Source organism: Aptenodytes patagonicus, chromosome 2 (genome assembly GCF_965638725.1).
Source record: "Aptenodytes patagonicus chromosome 2, bAptPat1.pri.cur, whole genome shotgun sequence".
In the NCBI taxonomy this organism is placed as follows: domain Eukaryota; kingdom Metazoa; phylum Chordata; class Aves; order Sphenisciformes; family Spheniscidae; genus Aptenodytes; species Aptenodytes patagonicus.
The window spans coordinates 149,493,608-149,511,903 of NC_134950.1; the positions used below are offsets into that span (position 1 = coordinate 149,493,608).

At 36.5% G+C, this 18,296-nt stretch overlaps 1 protein-coding gene across 1 annotated transcript in view; it reads left to right on the forward strand.

The window, feature by feature from the left end:
* The window catches only part of LOC143157117 (macrophage mannose receptor 1-like), a 34,225-nt gene that overhangs the window by 13,048 nt on the left and 2,881 nt on the right, over positions 1 to 18,296 (forward strand). The window contains exons 10-27 of the mRNA XM_076331645.1: positions 200 to 315; positions 754 to 902; positions 1,402 to 1,601; positions 1,915 to 2,042; positions 2,678 to 2,765; positions 3,338 to 3,473; positions 5,577 to 5,615; positions 5,722 to 5,885; positions 7,015 to 7,082; positions 7,521 to 7,621; positions 8,280 to 8,422; positions 9,596 to 9,701; positions 10,518 to 10,714; positions 12,369 to 12,471; positions 13,141 to 13,373; positions 14,567 to 14,732; positions 16,300 to 16,452; positions 17,982 to 18,098. Coding sequence (XP_076187760.1) covers positions 200 to 315; positions 754 to 902; positions 1,402 to 1,601; positions 1,915 to 2,042; positions 2,678 to 2,765; positions 3,338 to 3,473; positions 5,577 to 5,615; positions 5,722 to 5,885; positions 7,015 to 7,082; positions 7,521 to 7,621; positions 8,280 to 8,422; positions 9,596 to 9,701; positions 10,518 to 10,714; positions 12,369 to 12,471; positions 13,141 to 13,373; positions 14,567 to 14,732; positions 16,300 to 16,452; positions 17,982 to 18,098 — 2,407 coding nt within the window. The remainder of the gene's footprint in view (positions 1 to 199; positions 316 to 753; positions 903 to 1,401; positions 1,602 to 1,914; positions 2,043 to 2,677; positions 2,766 to 3,337; positions 3,474 to 5,576; positions 5,616 to 5,721; positions 5,886 to 7,014; positions 7,083 to 7,520; positions 7,622 to 8,279; positions 8,423 to 9,595; positions 9,702 to 10,517; positions 10,715 to 12,368; positions 12,472 to 13,140; positions 13,374 to 14,566; positions 14,733 to 16,299; positions 16,453 to 17,981; positions 18,099 to 18,296) is intronic.

The following is an 18,296-nucleotide window of genomic DNA, read 5'->3' on the forward strand; positions in this document are numbered from 1 at the left end:
AAGGGGGACTCATATGCATTAAATCTCTTCTTTCTGGATGTTTACTAAGCTTAATTTCCATTAGTCCACTGGAGTTCAAATTACTATATTACTGCATTAGGTTACATTAAAATATGTTGATTTAAGAGCAGACACTGAAATTCAAGCACTAGAACGTATGCTCTTTTTACTGTAAATATATTCCACGTGTTCTTGACAGGGCTGGGAAAGACATGGTTTTTACTGCTACCTGGTTGGACATACCTCTGTAACATTTTCAGAAGCAAAGAAAACCTGTGAAAGGAGCAGTGGTTATTTAACAAGTGTAGGAGACAGGTATGAAAAGAGTTTAAAAACTACATCTGATGGAATAATCTTGGAATTTTATAAAATAGTTGAGAACTTTGGAAAAGTGTGAAACCAGAAAACCAGAATATCTTTTTTCTGGAGAAAAAAAGAATCAGTAAATACAGTAGATCTTTTCTAACTAAATATATTTTACACATTCATGTTTTCCAGTACTTTACTCTGAAAAAAACAGACCACAGCTGCTTCTGTTCTGTAAGGAGCAGGTTTTCAGTATAGCACGGCTTCACCTACTATTGAAGCTAGTCCATCTGCTATCCAGTTAAGTAACATATTTCCACTTAAAAGGAAACCTAATGGAGACTCCATTCTAGTCTTGTGTCTAGTCTTAGTGTAGTCTTGTGCCACAAGAAATGGCAGAGTAAGGGAAAGCTAGGCTTAATCCCCATCTGACTCCTGTCGTTTCAGAAACGAGCAAGCCTACTTGACCAGCCTCGTTGGTCTGAGCTCTGAGAAGTATTTTTGGATTGGTCTCTCAGACATGGAAGAGCAGGGGATGTTCAAGTGGGTGACTGGTGAAGGTGTTCTGTACACAAACTGGAACACGGCAATGCCTGGTACTCTGCCACTGGAGTAAATTTATGCTACTAAGGAACTTTCTGTATTGTAATTCTAAACTGTTTCCCAACTTTGCTAAAACACATCCGTGATGACACATATGAACATTCTGCCTTTGAAGTAGGAGTGTCTTTGATATAAGCTGCCAGGAAAATATTTCTTTTCTGGCTCCTCGTTGCTTACAAGAGCAAAATCAAACTGAGTGGAAAGGCTGAAATCCTTTCCAGCCCGGGTGACAGGCTGCCAAATCCTTGCAGTGAGTGGCATAGGAAAGAGGCAGGCAAGGGGTTGTTCATGCACTTGTAAAGCTTTTCAAAGGGAAGGGAAGATGATGAATGACTCTGCTCGCTGGTTTCCTCTTTTTACAAAGCTCCTCCTTTGACCAGACACTATACTTAGTATTTCAAACAGTCTTTTGTAAATGGATCACATGAGCTGTAAAAATGTCAGGGGAACCACTTTAAAACACATTTCAATTTTCTTTTATATCTCACAAAGGGAATGAAGCTGGTTGTGTTGCCTTAAGGACTGGAAATGCAGCTGGACTATGGGATGTTCAGAACTGTGAAGTAAAGGCAAAATTTCTCTGCAAAAAACTAGCTGAAAAAATTACTCTTCCTCTTGCTCCTGAAATTGCTTCTGATTCCAAATGTCCCTTGGGTTGGGATACAAGCAATAGCACTAATTCATGCTTCAGAGTAAGTACTAATTTTTCCAGTAATCCTACTCATGAGACACAAGAGCACCAAATAGATAGGGCGTCTAAACGTCAGAGAATGGCACATTATTGCACAAAAGTAGTAAGCTTTTACACAACTATCCATGGAAATCACTGCAATTATCACTCTATATCAGTGATACGTAACGTTATCCAAGTAGGATACACTTCAATCCATATTATATATGATAATTGCAATGGAATGTTTTCCTGTTTTGCTTATGCAAGGCAGTCAGTAGATTTATTTTTAACATGCTGTAAAGATAGTGTTCTACCTTAATATTTATCTATAGGTTTTTGTGAGAGAAGAAAACCAAAAGAAAACATGGTTTGAAGCCCGAGATTTCTGCAGAGAAATAGGAGGAGACCTGGCTGCCATCAGAAGTGAAGAAGAGCAAACAGTGATAGAAAACTTAATAATGTAAGTAAACAAAGTATCTAATAATTGATATTTTGGTGTAACAATTATTTATATAGGAATAAATAAAAATATTATTGAGTTGCTCCTGAGATAATTAGTTGAAAATCTATATCTGTTTATCATCACAGTCATAAGAAAAAGAACTGGGAAGATATTTCATATGGGTACCATTTTCAAAGAGATTTTTGGAATTCCTAAAATTTGTCAATATCCACAAATCTTTTCAATTAAAAAAAAAAACCAAACCAACCCAACAACCAAATTGTTTGAATGCTTCTCCTTCAGACTAATTTCTAAGTTCGTTTACTGAACCATTTTGAAACTGAATTGTGACTTCCAGCAAACCTGAACATTTTATTTCTCAAAGAACACTATAATTACAACATCAATAAAGAAAAACAATGTGCTGTGTTTTCAACAGAACCATTTGCAAAGTAGAAAATTTGAAGGCGTGAACTTCATTTACTTGCTCATGGGAGTTTGCTGACCAACAGCATTTTGCTCTTTTAAAAATTTCTACTCTATTTAAAGTCTTCAATAAGTGTGAGAGTTATTGTCCCATGTAACTTGCAAAATTTAACAGAGCTAACCACATACATCCTCTTCTTCTATGACACGTTTTTTTCACACTTTAGAAGAAAATCCCCATCATCTCAGCCCTTCTGGATAGGTTTGCAGTGTTTGGATCCTGATGGTGGCCTTTCCTGGAGTGACGGATCCCCAGTGAGTGTTTGACCGTGCCAGTTTCTTTCTGTTCTTTTTTGCTGTTGGAGCTGTTTCCATGACTGCTGTGGATGAAAGTTGTAGAAGAATTCCCAAAAATGTCTACCTTGCCACTGGGTAACTCTAAATCATTATTCTTCATACTGGTTTGGAAAAGGAAAAGGCCGGTAAGCCCTGAAGTTATACCATCACAAAAGTGGTAACATGGAGTACTAGTCGCAGCTACAGAGACGATAATCTAAGTGGCAAATCTACGAGAAAGGTCTCTCCTGATTTTTATTAGTCTCTGGTGATATATTGCCACGTTCCTTTCCCCTGCTATTGATTTATAACCTCATTTGATTTGAGTTTTCATGGGACTGCTGGAGTCTGTTAAATGCTGCGCAAACCCAGAGCCTTTCTTTTTTCTTGCGGAGTGACTATGTTGCTTTAATAGCCCACACAGGCTGCACAGCCATAGGAGGAAAGTAAGGAGTGGCGTGAAACTTCAGTGCTACTTCTCTTTCCTTCCAGAGTACAACTTTTTCCCCTGTATGATAAGAATAAAAACCAAAGTTGTGTTTCTTCTGTAGGTGAATTATAAGAAAAATCATTATTTTTACAATACTGCATTTGGGTATTGTGGAGCAATCAGTGAAGAGCCTTCCATGTCATGGATTGAGGTGCACTGTGAATACAGTCATAACTGGATTTGTGAAATAAAGAAAGGTAGGTTACTTTTTACTCTAAACTCACATTAGGAAGAAATTTAAGCTGAATCTATCAAAACAGGAAGTTCTGCAAGTTACACGCTTGTAGAAAATTTGGTTGATTTCACAGGAATTTTGCATAATGAAAAATAGGTCAAGACAAATACTTTCAGAATATGATGTTTCAACACTTAAATTTTTTTTGTTTTATTTAAAAAAATACATTGTATGATAAGCTTTACTGAAAATATACTTATGTAATTACAGAATCACAGAAAATAAGGTGAAAGCAACCTCAAGGGCTTATCTGGTAAAATCCACTGCTCTGCCCAAAAGCAGATTTTTGTCAAAACAGAGGCTTTGACTGACATGAAACTGCATGCTTCTTGGAACTTTTGCTTGTAGGGAATTTCCAAGTTGGGGGCTAAGGGGGCAGAGAGGGAGAAAGAGAGGATTGCTATTTGCAAAAAAAAGATTACTTTAAACCTCTGTATCCTTTGTGAAATGAAACTTCACTGCTCTGCTGAGGTATACCTTGAATGCTACACAAGGACACATTAGTCACCTACTCTAATTTAAACAAGACTACCAGCATACTAGAATCATTCTCTTTGTAATATGACATGCAAACAAACTCCTGTAACAGTAGGCTTGCTGTAATGAAAAGATGGTAATCCAAGCTTCAAAATTTATATACTTTAAGTCAATAGGCAGGCTCACATCTTCCTCTCATACCAGCAGCAAAATCCTCCATTTTTATACTTCTGTTTTTTGTTTTTTTTTTTTTTTTTCAAAATGTAACTATTGTTATGAAAGATATCCAGCGAAATAAGAGAGGAATCAATTATAGCTTTGTATTGAGTTGCACATTTTACTTCCAAGACTAGCAGGAGTGTTGCTTTGGTGGCTCTCTAGGCTCCTTCACACAAGCAGTAAGGGTTAATGTTTCAAGTGATACTTTTCTAAAAAGATCATTTCTGCGCTGGTGAACTATTCAAAATAATCTGATCCTAACCAAGGCACATTGTCTCAGCTTCTCATGCTTAAAAAGTAATAGTCATAGGCATCTATCTTAAAGAGATGTTGTGAAGATACCTTTCCTGGTAGCTTTCTTTGTAATTCCTCACCTGCATGATCAGCACAAATAAAAATCATTAGCAGAAGTGTCAATAGTTGTATACTATTATTATTAGTGAATGAATGGCAGAAATTATAGCCTGATGAAATTATCATCATTAGTCAGCAGTGCATAATGTCATACTGAAAGATGCTGAAATAGTCATAATACTTTGTACTTCCAGAACAGACACATATTTTTTTTCTTTTAAATCTTTTAACAAACCATACAAGAGATTACTTTTAAAAGGTAACATGACTTTTTTTTTACCCAAGTATGTGTGTCACATGCTTCATTTAATGTAATTACACATACAGCAACACAAACATTACAATGAATTCCTGTGGAAAAAAATTATAAAGGTGACATTTGTTTTACATTTTCATAGCTCTTGGCCTTGTGTGTTTAGAGATACATTGCTCCAAAATCCCACTCTGTGTGATGCTGAAATTTTTCATTTAAATTATTTCTCAAAAGCTGGTGGATTTTCAGTCAAAGGTGATTCTTCACAAAGTAGTTTCCCAGAAAAAAAAAAAGTTTCACAAACAAATGAATACTAATAAAATTTAAAATATTTTGAAGCAAAAATTTGTTTAGTATTTGAATTTCTTGTTCAGATACAAGACAATGTCCATAAAGAATCTCTTATTATTGTGCAAAGTATACCAACATTGAAGTAAAATATTTTCACTCTTTAGTTTTCTTTCAGAAACAAGTACTCATTCAGACACTTCAGTCACCTAATTTAGGCAAAATTCAGGATGTACAAGATGCACTTACCAAAAATCTACCAAGACAGAGATGTAGGGCTGTGATACATCTGTTATTCCCTGAACATCCATTTTTGCTCTGCACCAAAGATACTATATAAATATATTCTGCATTGAATATGTAAAATATGGAAAATTGATAGACATTAAGATCATTTCCAGTAACTGAACACTTATACTGGCTCAACATTTGGGAAACATTTTACATCTTTATTTTTTTCCCATTTCATTACAGGGACACCCTTGAAACCAGAACCTCTGGGCCCTTCTGCCGGTAAGCTTCTGTTTATTTTCTCTTATCTAAAGGGTGGTATCATGTAACAACATCAACTTTGTGTAAGGACCATGAAGAATACAGAGATTCCTCTTCTGTGTTGCAGCATATGAAGTCATAGAAGATGGCTGGATTTTAAAAGGGGACAAACAATATTTTTTCAGCACAGAAAAGACCTCTATGGAGAAAGCCAGAACATTCTGCAAAAGCAATCATGGAGATCTTGCTACTATTGGAAATAATAGTGAAAGAAAATTTTTGTGGAAATGTGTAAGAGGAAATTTGACTGTGTTATACCGTATATGGCCTATATACCCTGCTGCATATGCTTGTGAAGCACAGGAGAATGTGCTCGTTGCATAATATTACTACATTTTATTAGCATTAGATTTAAATGTTCAATGAAAAAATATTTATTCTACAGAACAGAGCTTCTCTTTAGGAAAATAAATGCAAAAGAATTTACCATTTACTAGGGTGGGTATATTCTTGTATATTCTAATCTAAATAGAGTTCTGCCGATGCCCAAATGTGTATAAGGAGCAATGAACAGGCAGATTAGGTGTATATGGAGAAAACTGTCCTTTTGCCAGACTGGTTACCTCTCATCCGAATATCATATTCTAGAATACAGTGTTACGTGTAGATGTGAGGCTACTGCCAGTGTAGCTCTGGTGGTCACATACCACACCATGTTGCTGAACAAAACAACTTTTCAAAGAAAGGTTTAGCTTGGTCCAGGTCAGGGACTGACGAACTAGGACCTTCGTGAATTAGTTTTCCCGCAACACGTATCAAAACTGTTCATGTATTTCAAGGGCACTGCCTACACGTTGCCTGAGACGGTTCTGATGGGTACATGCCAAAGCCGTGGCAGGGGCATGCTAACAATTTAATAGCATGGATGTTGCCTCAAACCCCTGCCATAATCCTGTTTGATTTACTAATACCAAAGTAGCCACACCACCTCCTTTCTATTTCACACTATTAGGTGCTCGCTTTTATTATGTGGGAAAGGATATGAAAGGAGGAGAGGACAGACAGCTTGAGGCACAGGAATTACATAGCTGCTTAAGAACAGGAAAGTACCAAAAAATTTTATGCTAAATTTTTTCTCAAGTCTTCCTTGTTTCTTTTTAAATTGAGAACACAACTTTGAAAGCTTTGATCATACCAGTAATGCAGCCAAAACTGGGAAAGCAGCAATAAAGATCATAAAGCAAAAGTATGTGTTGTATGGTATTTACTTCAACAGGGGTCCTCTCTGGTGACCACACATGATCATTTAGACAATGTGTATTCATCTATTTGCTTCCATAGCGCAAAAATTACACTTTTTCTTATTAGATAACTATTAAATACTAGCAAGCACTAACTAAAAGTACATTTTTGTGTTTAGATCTTAAAAAATGGCAAATTGGAGTCATATCTCATAGGATTAATTCAGAATGCTGATCAACAGTTTAGGTAGGTAAAAAAGCTACATCAAGATTCATAAGAAGCGGTTGTAGAAGTTTTGTACTACCAGAGTTCCTTCTGGAGAGACCACTGCAAGGGAGTTAAATGCAGATTCAGAGAGTTATATTGCATGTTGAAATGTGTGCACTCCCTTGGTTTAACTACATTGTAAAAACACTGGTTTAAATGGCTTTTTTCTAGGGAATATACATGCTATGAATACATAGATAATGTCTGTTAAAAAAAAGGTATTTTTGTTCTTTGACTTGACATGCAGGGATTTCATTATCTAAGGTCTTTTAATCCTAATGGAAACTCAGTTTACATACAGACTCAGCTGTGATTTTTTAAAAAATATTTTTAGCATGTCAAGGTAGATTTTTCTGAATGGTTCCATGAACGTTGTCTGAGCAACCGCTACTGTTTTGTTGTCGGGTTTTTTTTCAGTTGGACGGATGGAAGCCCCGTGCACTATGCAGCTTGGGCACAGGGTGAGCCCAACTTTGCAGATGCTCAAGAAAATTGTGTGGTCTTAAATAAAAAGGATGGTGAGTTACACAACTTTTTTAAAAAAGTATTTTTATGGGTACTGCTCCTTTCCTGTTTGTTAAAAATATCTTGCCAACATTAGTCCATTTTTTCCCAGCAATTTGGGAAAATATGCACAATCAAGTATAGTCATTATATCTGAGGTTTCTTCAGGGGCAATATTAGCCATAAAAGTGGAATATAAGAAATTGATTTTAATGGGGAATGCAGGGACAATTTGATCACTGATTTTTCAGCTGCACAAACAATATGTTCTATTCAAATCAACAGCAAATTGGTCCTTCAAAGAAATAATTAGAGAATAGTTAGCGAAGGAATAGAACATATATAGAGTTTCACATTTTATAGTGTTTTCACTGATAAAGCATTACTTTACACTTGCATGTTTCAGTGCAACAAAGCTGTTTGGGTGGGTTCTACTCAGAGGTCATGGAGTTGCCGTATCAGCCATCTCATATGGCCGCTACTCCCACAGCCACAGCAGGAGCCAAGTCCTCCTGTAAGCAGTGATGATGGGAGGTAGAGTTGAGCTGAAGCATGTTATCTCACATTCCCAGGCAGATTGCTTTTGAACCTACAAGCACAGAAGCCAGTTCACTTTCCCACAAATTTCAATCTTATTCAGTGTCTTATTATCTATATTTAAATTGATTTCAGGCTTGTGGAATGATGTCAGCTGTGGTTTTTCAAATGGCTATATCTGTGAGAGGCACAGAAGTTTTATAAACGCAACACTTCCTTCAGCAGTGCCTTCACCTCCTGGAGGATGTCCTGAAGATTGGCTTTTATTTAAAAATCAGGTATGATAATATCCATCTAAGCACAATTATATTAGTCCTTGGGAAGGTACTTAAAGATATACAAGAGGCCTTTTGTCTCTCAGATATCTTTTGACAGTGATTATCCAAAGTTGCATTAAAAATTGAACCAGTTGCCTAATTCCTGCAAAATGGTGGGTTTACAGATTTTTAATTGTTTTCCTGAGAAGTGGTCATCTGAGATACATTGGAAAAACTGCTACATTGTATATACTTTCAAAAAAATTGAGCTGAATTCAACTGAAAGCACCAACTATAGCGTAAAATCAGTCATTTGAGCTGGAATGAATCAGAAATAAGGCCAAATTTTTCCAAACAGGCTTCAGTGTAATGCTTGCCTCTTCCCAAAAGGGACAAACTTGATGTGCTTATTAAGCGAGGGTTCTATTTTCTAATATATACAATACTGTTATGAAAGCACCTATGGATACTCACACCAGTGGAGTTTATGCCAGTACACTTTTTTTGCATTTTTGTTACGGTCGTCAGAGTTGTTATTTTCCACAAACTATGCAAGATAATTCTCTGATGGTGCTACTGGCGTGCCACAGAGCAGAGGGTGAGCTGTAAACATGGAGAGGGCACACTAGGCACACTCATAATTACCTAAACCATTTCAGGGTGAATGTGTATTGGTAATGTGATGACTACGCACTTTTTAAGAAATCACGAGTCATATACTTCCACTAATAAAAGAGCTGTGAAAAGAAAAAGGCTGAATACACACATGAGAGCAGGCTGACCGTAGGCTCTAGGTCAAAAATGTTTTTCAGAAAGTTCAGGTGATTCTACATGAAACCCTGGGCTGGGCTTTTCTTATAAAGTCAGCACTTCTTTGTCTTTTACTAATGATGGAGTATGGCTTCTCAAAATCTCTGAGTTAGTTAACACATTAGATTCTCATCAGACTCCTACCATGGTTTATAAATGGTTGTTTGAGTTTTGTTGGGACTTTCTCAGTCCCTCACAGAAAGACACAGAGTAAATTTAAAATTTATGAATGGTTTGGACTTGGTTCCAGATCCAAGTCCCTGTTAACTTTGGAAAATTATTTTGTGGGTCTGAGTTGGGCTAATTTCTACTTAAACTAGTGTATTTCAAACCTAAATTCCTTTTGCTGTCACTCACTAACAGTCTATATTCACTTTTCCCTAGTGTTACAAATTTTTTGGCTCTTCCTATGAATACTGGCATACTGCAAGAAGAACTTGTATGAGCCTTGGAGGAAACCTGGCGAGCATACATAACGAACAAGTACAAGGTATAGTGCAACAGCTCTTTACGTAATAGGTAGCATTTACTCTGTGTACAGTGGTCATTTCCTGCAAAGAAGAACATGGCAAAAAAAGACAGTATGTAAATGTATGTATTTTATAATAGGTATACACAACATAGGTTATACGGCCATGGCATAAAACATTTTTTCAAGAACTGGAACCATCTGTATAGGGCATGCTAGTAATGCTAAGGGTTGCTTCCTCCTGTTCCATGTAAACTGCTTTACATTATTTATAGGGTATGAATTAGCATAAAATAACAAATCCAGACCTGGCATTTGTAGTTTTAAACACAGAGAAAGAAAAGGAATCCATGGTCTGTTTCTGCCGGAAATAGGAAGGGATATATTACTATATCTCTCTGAAATGACTGCCTAAACTCTGCAACTTAGTTCAGCAGTAGAATGTCAGAGGAAGGCACATTTTCACCTTGACTATATTTCCGGGCTTCCATTTGCAGCTGTATACAGCTACACATTTCCATCAGTCAATCAGCTCATCCTGAGTGTTGAAATAAGTGAAGTTATTAGATAACATGGTGGTCAGGCAGGTTTTTTGTATCTTTCCTCTTTCCAACCTTGCTTCATAGTTCCAAATACTTTAATTCTTTGAGACTTTTCACAGGCAAAGGCTTGGCATAACCTTGAAATAATAAACTTGGGTAAATTTCTGATCAAGTGCTAATTAAAATTTATTTACAAGACTTTAACAAACAAAATACTTAAGGATTTGTTTATGAGCTGATGTCTTGACTGATGACATGACATGTTCATCTTCTTTTCTATTGTCTTTTTTCCCAGCTTTTCTCACTTACCATTTGAAGGATGTTTCAAATGATCCCTGGATTGGTTTGAATGATATACTCAGCGAACTCAACTTTGTCTGGACTGATGGAAGCGCTGTCTCCTATACAAACTGGGCTCCAGATTCCCCAAAACTTGTAGAACCCATGTTGTTTCCCAGTCTACATCCAGAAGATGGCCACAATCTGCAACAGGTAAATACCACTTAGGATTTACCATCAAGTAAAATCTGAGGAGCAATAACACTTCAAGTAAACAGCTCACTTTGCTACAAACATTGCCTCAGCCTTCTCCCCAAGTTGTTCATCTATCTTTACACTGGGATTAGCGACAAAAAGTTTCAATGTTTGAGTATTCTAGTTATCTCAGAGCACAAAATGGCATTGCTGCAATTTTGCCAAAGAATTTGGCAAAATTGCAGCAATGGACAGATTGAATAAAGATTGGATAGATTGAATAAAGTTTTCTTTTTCATAGTAATTTGCTGTTCATTTTGGAGAAAATGTAAATGCAACATTAGAATTTTAGAAGTTAACACACATTGGAAATATTTTCATGTTTGACAAGTTAACTCATGTTTGCAAAGGAAGGAGGAGAGGATGCAAGAGGAAAGAGTTCAACTTTTTTCTACTTCTTCCCTATTTAAAATTGTAATTGAATTGCTAAGGGCCATAGATGTCAACTACTTTCTAAACCAATCAAACCCTCTCCACTGCTAGCACTGAAATTAAACCTCAGAATGCTGTAAATAAAATAGCATTCTACATATTCAGACCAATATAGACTGATTTGCACACCCATATTGCCTTTCTTCCATTTATTTCCATATCTTGCTTTCAGAACTTGTCCTTCACACTATGTCATTCCACTCACTGTCCATCCTCCCTTCATTTTTTGTATCCACACCTCTAGAGAACCCAGAAATCATACCTCTAGACAACCAGCTTAATCTGCACCTCAGCCAATTCATTCTGCTCTTGCCCATCTAACCATTGGCCAAGGCATGCAGGAAGACATATAGGATACAGCACAATACATAGCTCTACTTTACCGCAGCTCTAATAACGCTCCTGAGAAATATCAAGCGGGGGAAAAAAAAAAGACTGTGCAAAAGTACATTCTACTTTTCTCCTTCACCTTCAAGATGCTAACAGCTATCTCCTCCAGGGGATCCTTTTCATAGGAGTGAAATAACGTCAAAAAGTTACCCAAGCTTAAGAAACTAGAGTCAAGAGCCACTAAAACAGGTGTTCCTAAAATTTCTGTATGGCAGCTTAGTAGGCTGTTGCAGGTTGCAATAAACTTGAAGTTCCAGTTTCTTAAGCACTCAGCACCTGATCTGGTGTAGCCGAAAGAGAAATTCTAAGAGCTAGAGCTGATGATAACTCTGTCAAGGACCATCGTTTAGATGATTCTGTCAAGAATAGCCACTATTTAAAGTTGGCTTTGCAAGCCAAATACCAAGCATGACCTCTATTTATTTTTATTTCATTCTTATTCAAAAAACTTACTGATAGTTGCTCATTAGTTGAGACAGAAGGTGTGACAGAAAGTTCTTGAAAATAATAGTGCCTTTCAAGTACATCTCCTTGAAAATAACCAAATGAACAAGCAGGCTGAGCTGAAGATTACAAAGATTTACAAGACAGTACCAAGGTGGAGCTGGCCACCACAGAGGAGGCCAGAAAGGACAGAAAAGGATAAAAGGAAGGTTTCTAGAGTTGTGATACAAACTCTACAATATCAGAATTCAAAGAAAAAAGGAGTGAAACTACCCAGGGGATTATAGTACTTTGTTTTAGAACTTCTAATATCAATGTGCTCATATTCTTTCCCTTACTCCAACAGTTTGATTGTGTTTCTCTGAAGAGAGGTCATGCTGATGACACAGGAAAATGGAACAATGAGGAGTGTTATAAATCCACAGGGTATATATGCCAGAAGAATAGTGGTGAGTTCTGTATTGCTAATCTTGAAATTTATAACACAAGGATTAAAATCACTTTTCTTGTTTAACATGCTTTAGATCAGCTATCTTCTTTTTTGTTTAGGTAAAGGACCAGTAAAACCTAAGGGCCCATCTTACATCCCCGTGTTATTTAGCAATGTTTTGGAGAAGGGAATGATAAATAAAATATCAGAATTTAGGAAAGCAAAATTATTTTATTTTTAAAAGGGTAATTAAATAGCTAAAAACCACAAACATTTTAATTACAGAAGTTCATAATGATCTATAGATTATCATAGCTGGTAAGTTTTACGTTTATCCAAATAAACCTGATAGTCACAAAGCTGCTAAGCCGCAAAGAGTATTTTGAAAACACAAAGGGCAGGTGTGTTATTTTTGACTGATGAGGTGAATTTACCTCTGCAATATAAGGTACTGTGAATTTACTGATTCAAAATTCTCAGAAGCTGAAAATGTATTTCTTTTATCCAGAAAGTTCACTGTTGTTTTGAAGTTATCTGTTACTTATAAACAACTAATGAGGTATTCCATTCCATTAGCAATTTTCTACCAGGTCTGTAAATAATGAAGATATCATTCAGTCACTCAAGTCAAATATGTGGTCTCCAGATTTAACTGTTATTGGGGAGGTTTTTTTCCTTATTCCTACAGATCCTGAACTCTTTAAGTCATCAGCAACAGTGCTGGACTTCGCTTTTGACCATGCTGGTGGCATTAGCTATTCTGTCACCTGTTCCAAAATGAATTGGGAGGAAGCACAGAAAAACTGCAACAACAATGCCTCAGAACTTGCCAGCATTTTAGACCCATATAGCCAGGCACTGTTGTTCTTACTTGCACAGGAATACGGAGAGCCTCTGTGGATTGGTCTTAACAGCAACGCGGTAAGAACACATACATTACATACAGGTAGTCAAGCTGACACTGAACCTGATCTTACATTATGCTCTCACCTTGTAACCTACAGGAATTTCTGCCAGTGTAGTGCTGAAAACAGCATGTTACATCAGTACAGTACCCATTTACACTGGAGTTCTTCAAATAAGACTCATACAGTGGAGATCTTAATGAACTCTTACATGCTTTAGCACAAGGAAATGCTCCCGTAAACCAGTATGTAACAATGCTGTGTGTTGTTTGGAGTCATTTAAAGGGTCTCAAATATAAATTGTAAAATCTCCCACATTTTGAGTTTATTTTAATCTAAAAGATATTCCAGGAACAACATGCATCCTGCCCTCCTGCCATGTGTTTATGTACCTCAGTGATCAGTGACATGGTATCTCAGGTCGCACATCTGAGACCTGCAAAGGAATGGTTTTTACGTGTATGTTTATGCTCACACATTCTACTAGAGTAGTCTCATTTATGGTAGTAGCAGCAAAATACAGTTGTGGACAGAAACAGGGGTAAAAATTAGTTAAAGGAATCTGGAGGCTATATGATATGGTACGTATTGACCAATGGTTGTATTTTTTCATTTGAAAATGCAATTGGTGTAATTGCTCCCATTAAGAAGTTAGAATATTATGGAAAAAAAAAATCCTTTCTGTTTGTGAGATGTCTACATCAGCTGTATGACAGGGGAGGGTGAAAATTTGGATGGTAGGTGTGTTTTGACATGCTACACTCTTCCCCATGAATCACAGTCACGGTAACTACAACAAAAGCGACGGCGATCAGCGCTGCTTATTAAGAACACTCCCACCCACACTCCCACTTTCCATGCAGACCTTTGGGTGGTCGTACCAACATGATGTCTTCCCTGACTCCCAGTTTTATGCCTTCTCTCATGCCCCCTTTCTTTTTTCTCTTCCATTTTCCAATGCTTGAAAAATGCTCTGAATTAATGTTAGATACTTTTTGGAGGGCAGGAAAAAAAAAATCATTCTGCATTCACATTTGTGGATAACAGACACTGTACATTTTGTTGCAGTTAGCATTTACAAGCACAAAAAGGGGGCATTAGATTCCATGTGATTCCATACTGGTTACATGAGAGTCTTCTTGAGGATCCTGTGTAGTAGCTATGTCATTCTCAGCAACCTTGAAATTACCATATAGATTTTGCTTCCAGACCAATGGCAAGTATCAATGGATTGACAGATGGAGATTAGTTTACAGCAAGTGGTCCAGTGGGGAACCAAAACAGACATTAGCATGTGTCTACGTAGACACTGATGGTGCCTGGAAGACAGCTTCTTGCAAGAAAAAACTCTTTTCTGTCTGTAAAAAATCAGATGGTAAGCAATTGAATATAAGTGCTTTAATTAGAGGGTGTGTAGATTTATCAACGGTGCTAAATACAATAAGCCACTGGAAAAATACTTGTTTTATACACTAGTATACAGGAAGACATGAGTAGCTAACTAACTAGCTCTAAATATTGACATGAATTATTCCCAGAAGTAAATAAATTCATAATAATAATTACCAAAAGCCTAAAAACCAAAGGATTGAATACTCATTAATTTCTTAACTATTCGTTCTAATAGGAAAAGTCATTCACTTGCTATGAGATCTGTTTTGATTAGGCATCAGATGAACTTCTGTATCCAGTTTGGGGCACCAAAGTTTGAAAAGGCTCTCAGTCAACTAGGGCTTTCGGATGACCAGGAAACAAGAATTAAAAGGAAAGATTATAATTGGAGTTGGACAAAAGACTAAGAAACAAAAGACTAAGAGAAACCAGATTATCAATTTTAAATATTAAAAATGAGCCCTAAGGAATGGAATTAAATTCTTCCTCATGTCTGATATGAGTTGGAAAGGAGTAACAGACTTAAATATGGCAAGGAAAACCTTCTACTTTATCAGTACAGAAGCCTTCAATAAATACTTCAGACAGATCAGGGAATCTCCATCACTACAGGTTGCTAAGAACAGACAGGACAAACATCTGTTAGAAATGATAATCATCAACTTCATGTCACCTGTGAGCACAAGGATGAAGTAAGTAACCCCTTTAGGAGCCTTCCAAGCACAAACGTCTATAATTTCTGTGGAAATAAGTATAAATATGATTTCACAATTTAGCTATATTCTTGTTTTTGTCAACATTATGGAAGATCTTGAATCATGAGAAAATTTAAAATTGCATGCTAAATTACATTCTAAGATGTTATGATTTGACAAAAATCCTGAGATTTGATATATAATGTCTCTTTCACTTTAATAATCTGGAAAACTAATTTGAGAGCTGACTGTTCCTTAATAGGGAATGAAATAGACTGTAGAATTCTCACAGGAAGAAAATGTAATTTGGCAGAACATTTAATTTTCATTCCATCTGCATTTATCTTCTCATCCAAAATCCTCCTATCCTATCAATCACGATAGAATTTATTCAGGATGCAGTTTAATAAAAAATCCTACAAGCCATGTTTAGTTATACCAACACTTTCATTCACAATCACAGTTTCTGCTATAAGGTTTTGATCCTGTCAAAAATGAGACTGAAGTGTCAGAAGACATTTTAAAAACAGTAGTTTTAACTGATTAGGCAGATATTTATGCCCGAAAACCACCTGGATATTTTATTGACTGAAGTAATTACAAAAATCATCATTAGACAGAATCTATACTTCTTATAGGCTAGTGTATCTTCCTAATCACCTTGATAAATAAATATGAAGCAAAATATGCTCTCAAACACAAAATCAAAGCCACATCCAAGCTCTTTTTAGAACATGCTTCATTTCTTCTATGATGACAAACCTAATATAGTCTGTTTAGTTTTGTCTTACTAGCATAATGGGAAAAACAAATTTTATAAAATAACTAAATTCCAACTACCTGATTTCTTATCAGTAATGGCCCCTACTGAGCTCCCACAACTTCCTGGAAAATGCCCTGAATCAAGAGGACACAAATCTTGGATACCTTTCCACGGTCACTGCTATTACTTTGAGGCCTCCAGGAAAAAAAGCTGGTCTCAAGCTCATCAGGAATGTGCCCGACTAGGTGAGTGTTTTGATTTAGAAAGACTGAAGTTGTAATTAAACACATAAAATAATGGGTGATATTGCTAAGCAAATCTTAAATTACTTTAAAACTTCATACTTAATGCTTTTTAGCTTGCTTTTCTGAGCATGCTTTTTCACAATAAAACTCAACATTGTCAAAGACAGAGGCATCTGATATCTCAAATACCAGGTGAAATGTGAATATCTCAAAAATATGAAATTCCTACTAGTTTTATGGAAATCAGTAATTGGGTAGGGAGATGATAACCACTTTTAGAGTCCCAGTAAGGCACAGACTGCAGGGTTAGCTTTCCCTTTCCCAAACAAGAGGGAATCCACACACAGTGTAAACTAGGAGATACAAACTCATAGGAAAGTTGTCTTTGTTAGTTCCAGGGCACAGTTTATTAATTGGATCTCACTGGCTGGACAACAAACGAGATGGAGAGGTCATTTAGCTTTCATGAAGTAGTAAAACACACCCAGCCATGCAGCTCCTGCTCTGGAACAGCCCCCGTTGCTGTCTACAATCTGGAGAGAAGAGCTGCATGTGGATCAGGGAGAGGAAAAGACACTTTACTACACATTTCTGATTTCTCCTGACTGTTCACTGAGAATTGCTGTCATGCAGCATGCATTTCAGCATAAGAATAGGAAACATCCTATACATTAGCACTATATGTCTGAGTGATAGTCTTTTAATTGTAAGAGAGAATACAAGGATTTCTAGCAGCACTTCCTCGTATGTATGAAAACACTGACCTATGACTGAGTAAAGAGAAAAAGTAGCTTTGCAAAGGCATTTTACTTTTCAGCTGTGTGACAACAGAATTCCTGAAATGGTTCTGTAGAAAGATAAATCACATAATTACTAGAAAAAGTAAACATTAGACTAATAACCAGAATAAAAGGTTGCATTTGGACATTGGTCCATATTCTAAATTCCTACACTTTTGCCTACACGCTACTCATTGGCCAGGCCAGGAAGGTGGTCATTTCCTGATGACCCCAACGCAGCTTTGTGTATTTGTAATGCCAGGGCATGTGGCAATTATAAATCAACTTCTGGACATCTTCTGGACCGCAACCTCCAGCTGCTTACACATCCTATCTACCCTTGCGGTACATAGGCATGGCCAAAAATGCTGCCCAGCCACCGGTGGGTAACAGAGCTGTAGTGGCAACATGCATGGTGCTGACTACATCATATGTACCACTTTCAGTCTACTTGCATTACATTCTGGGGTGTGGTTGGACCTGTCCAAAAAGTATTGCAGGAGAGCAATTTTTCTTCTCTAAAATACCAAAGGCTAAACAAAAATCCATGTCTTCATGCTGATTTGTACCCATACAGCTCACAGTCATGCTCAAAATATAATACAGCAATATAATAACCGTAATGAGACTAGTGAATATTACGTGCAAGAATCAGTGTCTTTTATATTTTTTTGCATAGCTTGTATGTGTTTATTGACTTAAGCTGTAAGAAAATGAGACATTGTGATGTGTTCATTAATATTTTTTCAGCTGCTAATTTGGTATCAGTAGGAGACTATACTGAAGCAAACTTTCTGTCAGACACCATTAAGATACTCCATGGAAAATCGCCGAACTTTTGGATAGGGCTAAAGAAAAATGACAGAGGTAATATTTTCAATATTTAATCATACATTATCATATCATACAATATGATGATATGTTCTATTAAAAAGAAAGCAACTTTGTATACTTGAAAGTACACATATATAAAAAACATACAAAGTTTATTTCAAAGCATGCTTACATATGCTTAGAAATGTAACTGAAACATTTAACTACCTATTCGTGCTATAAATTTTTGGT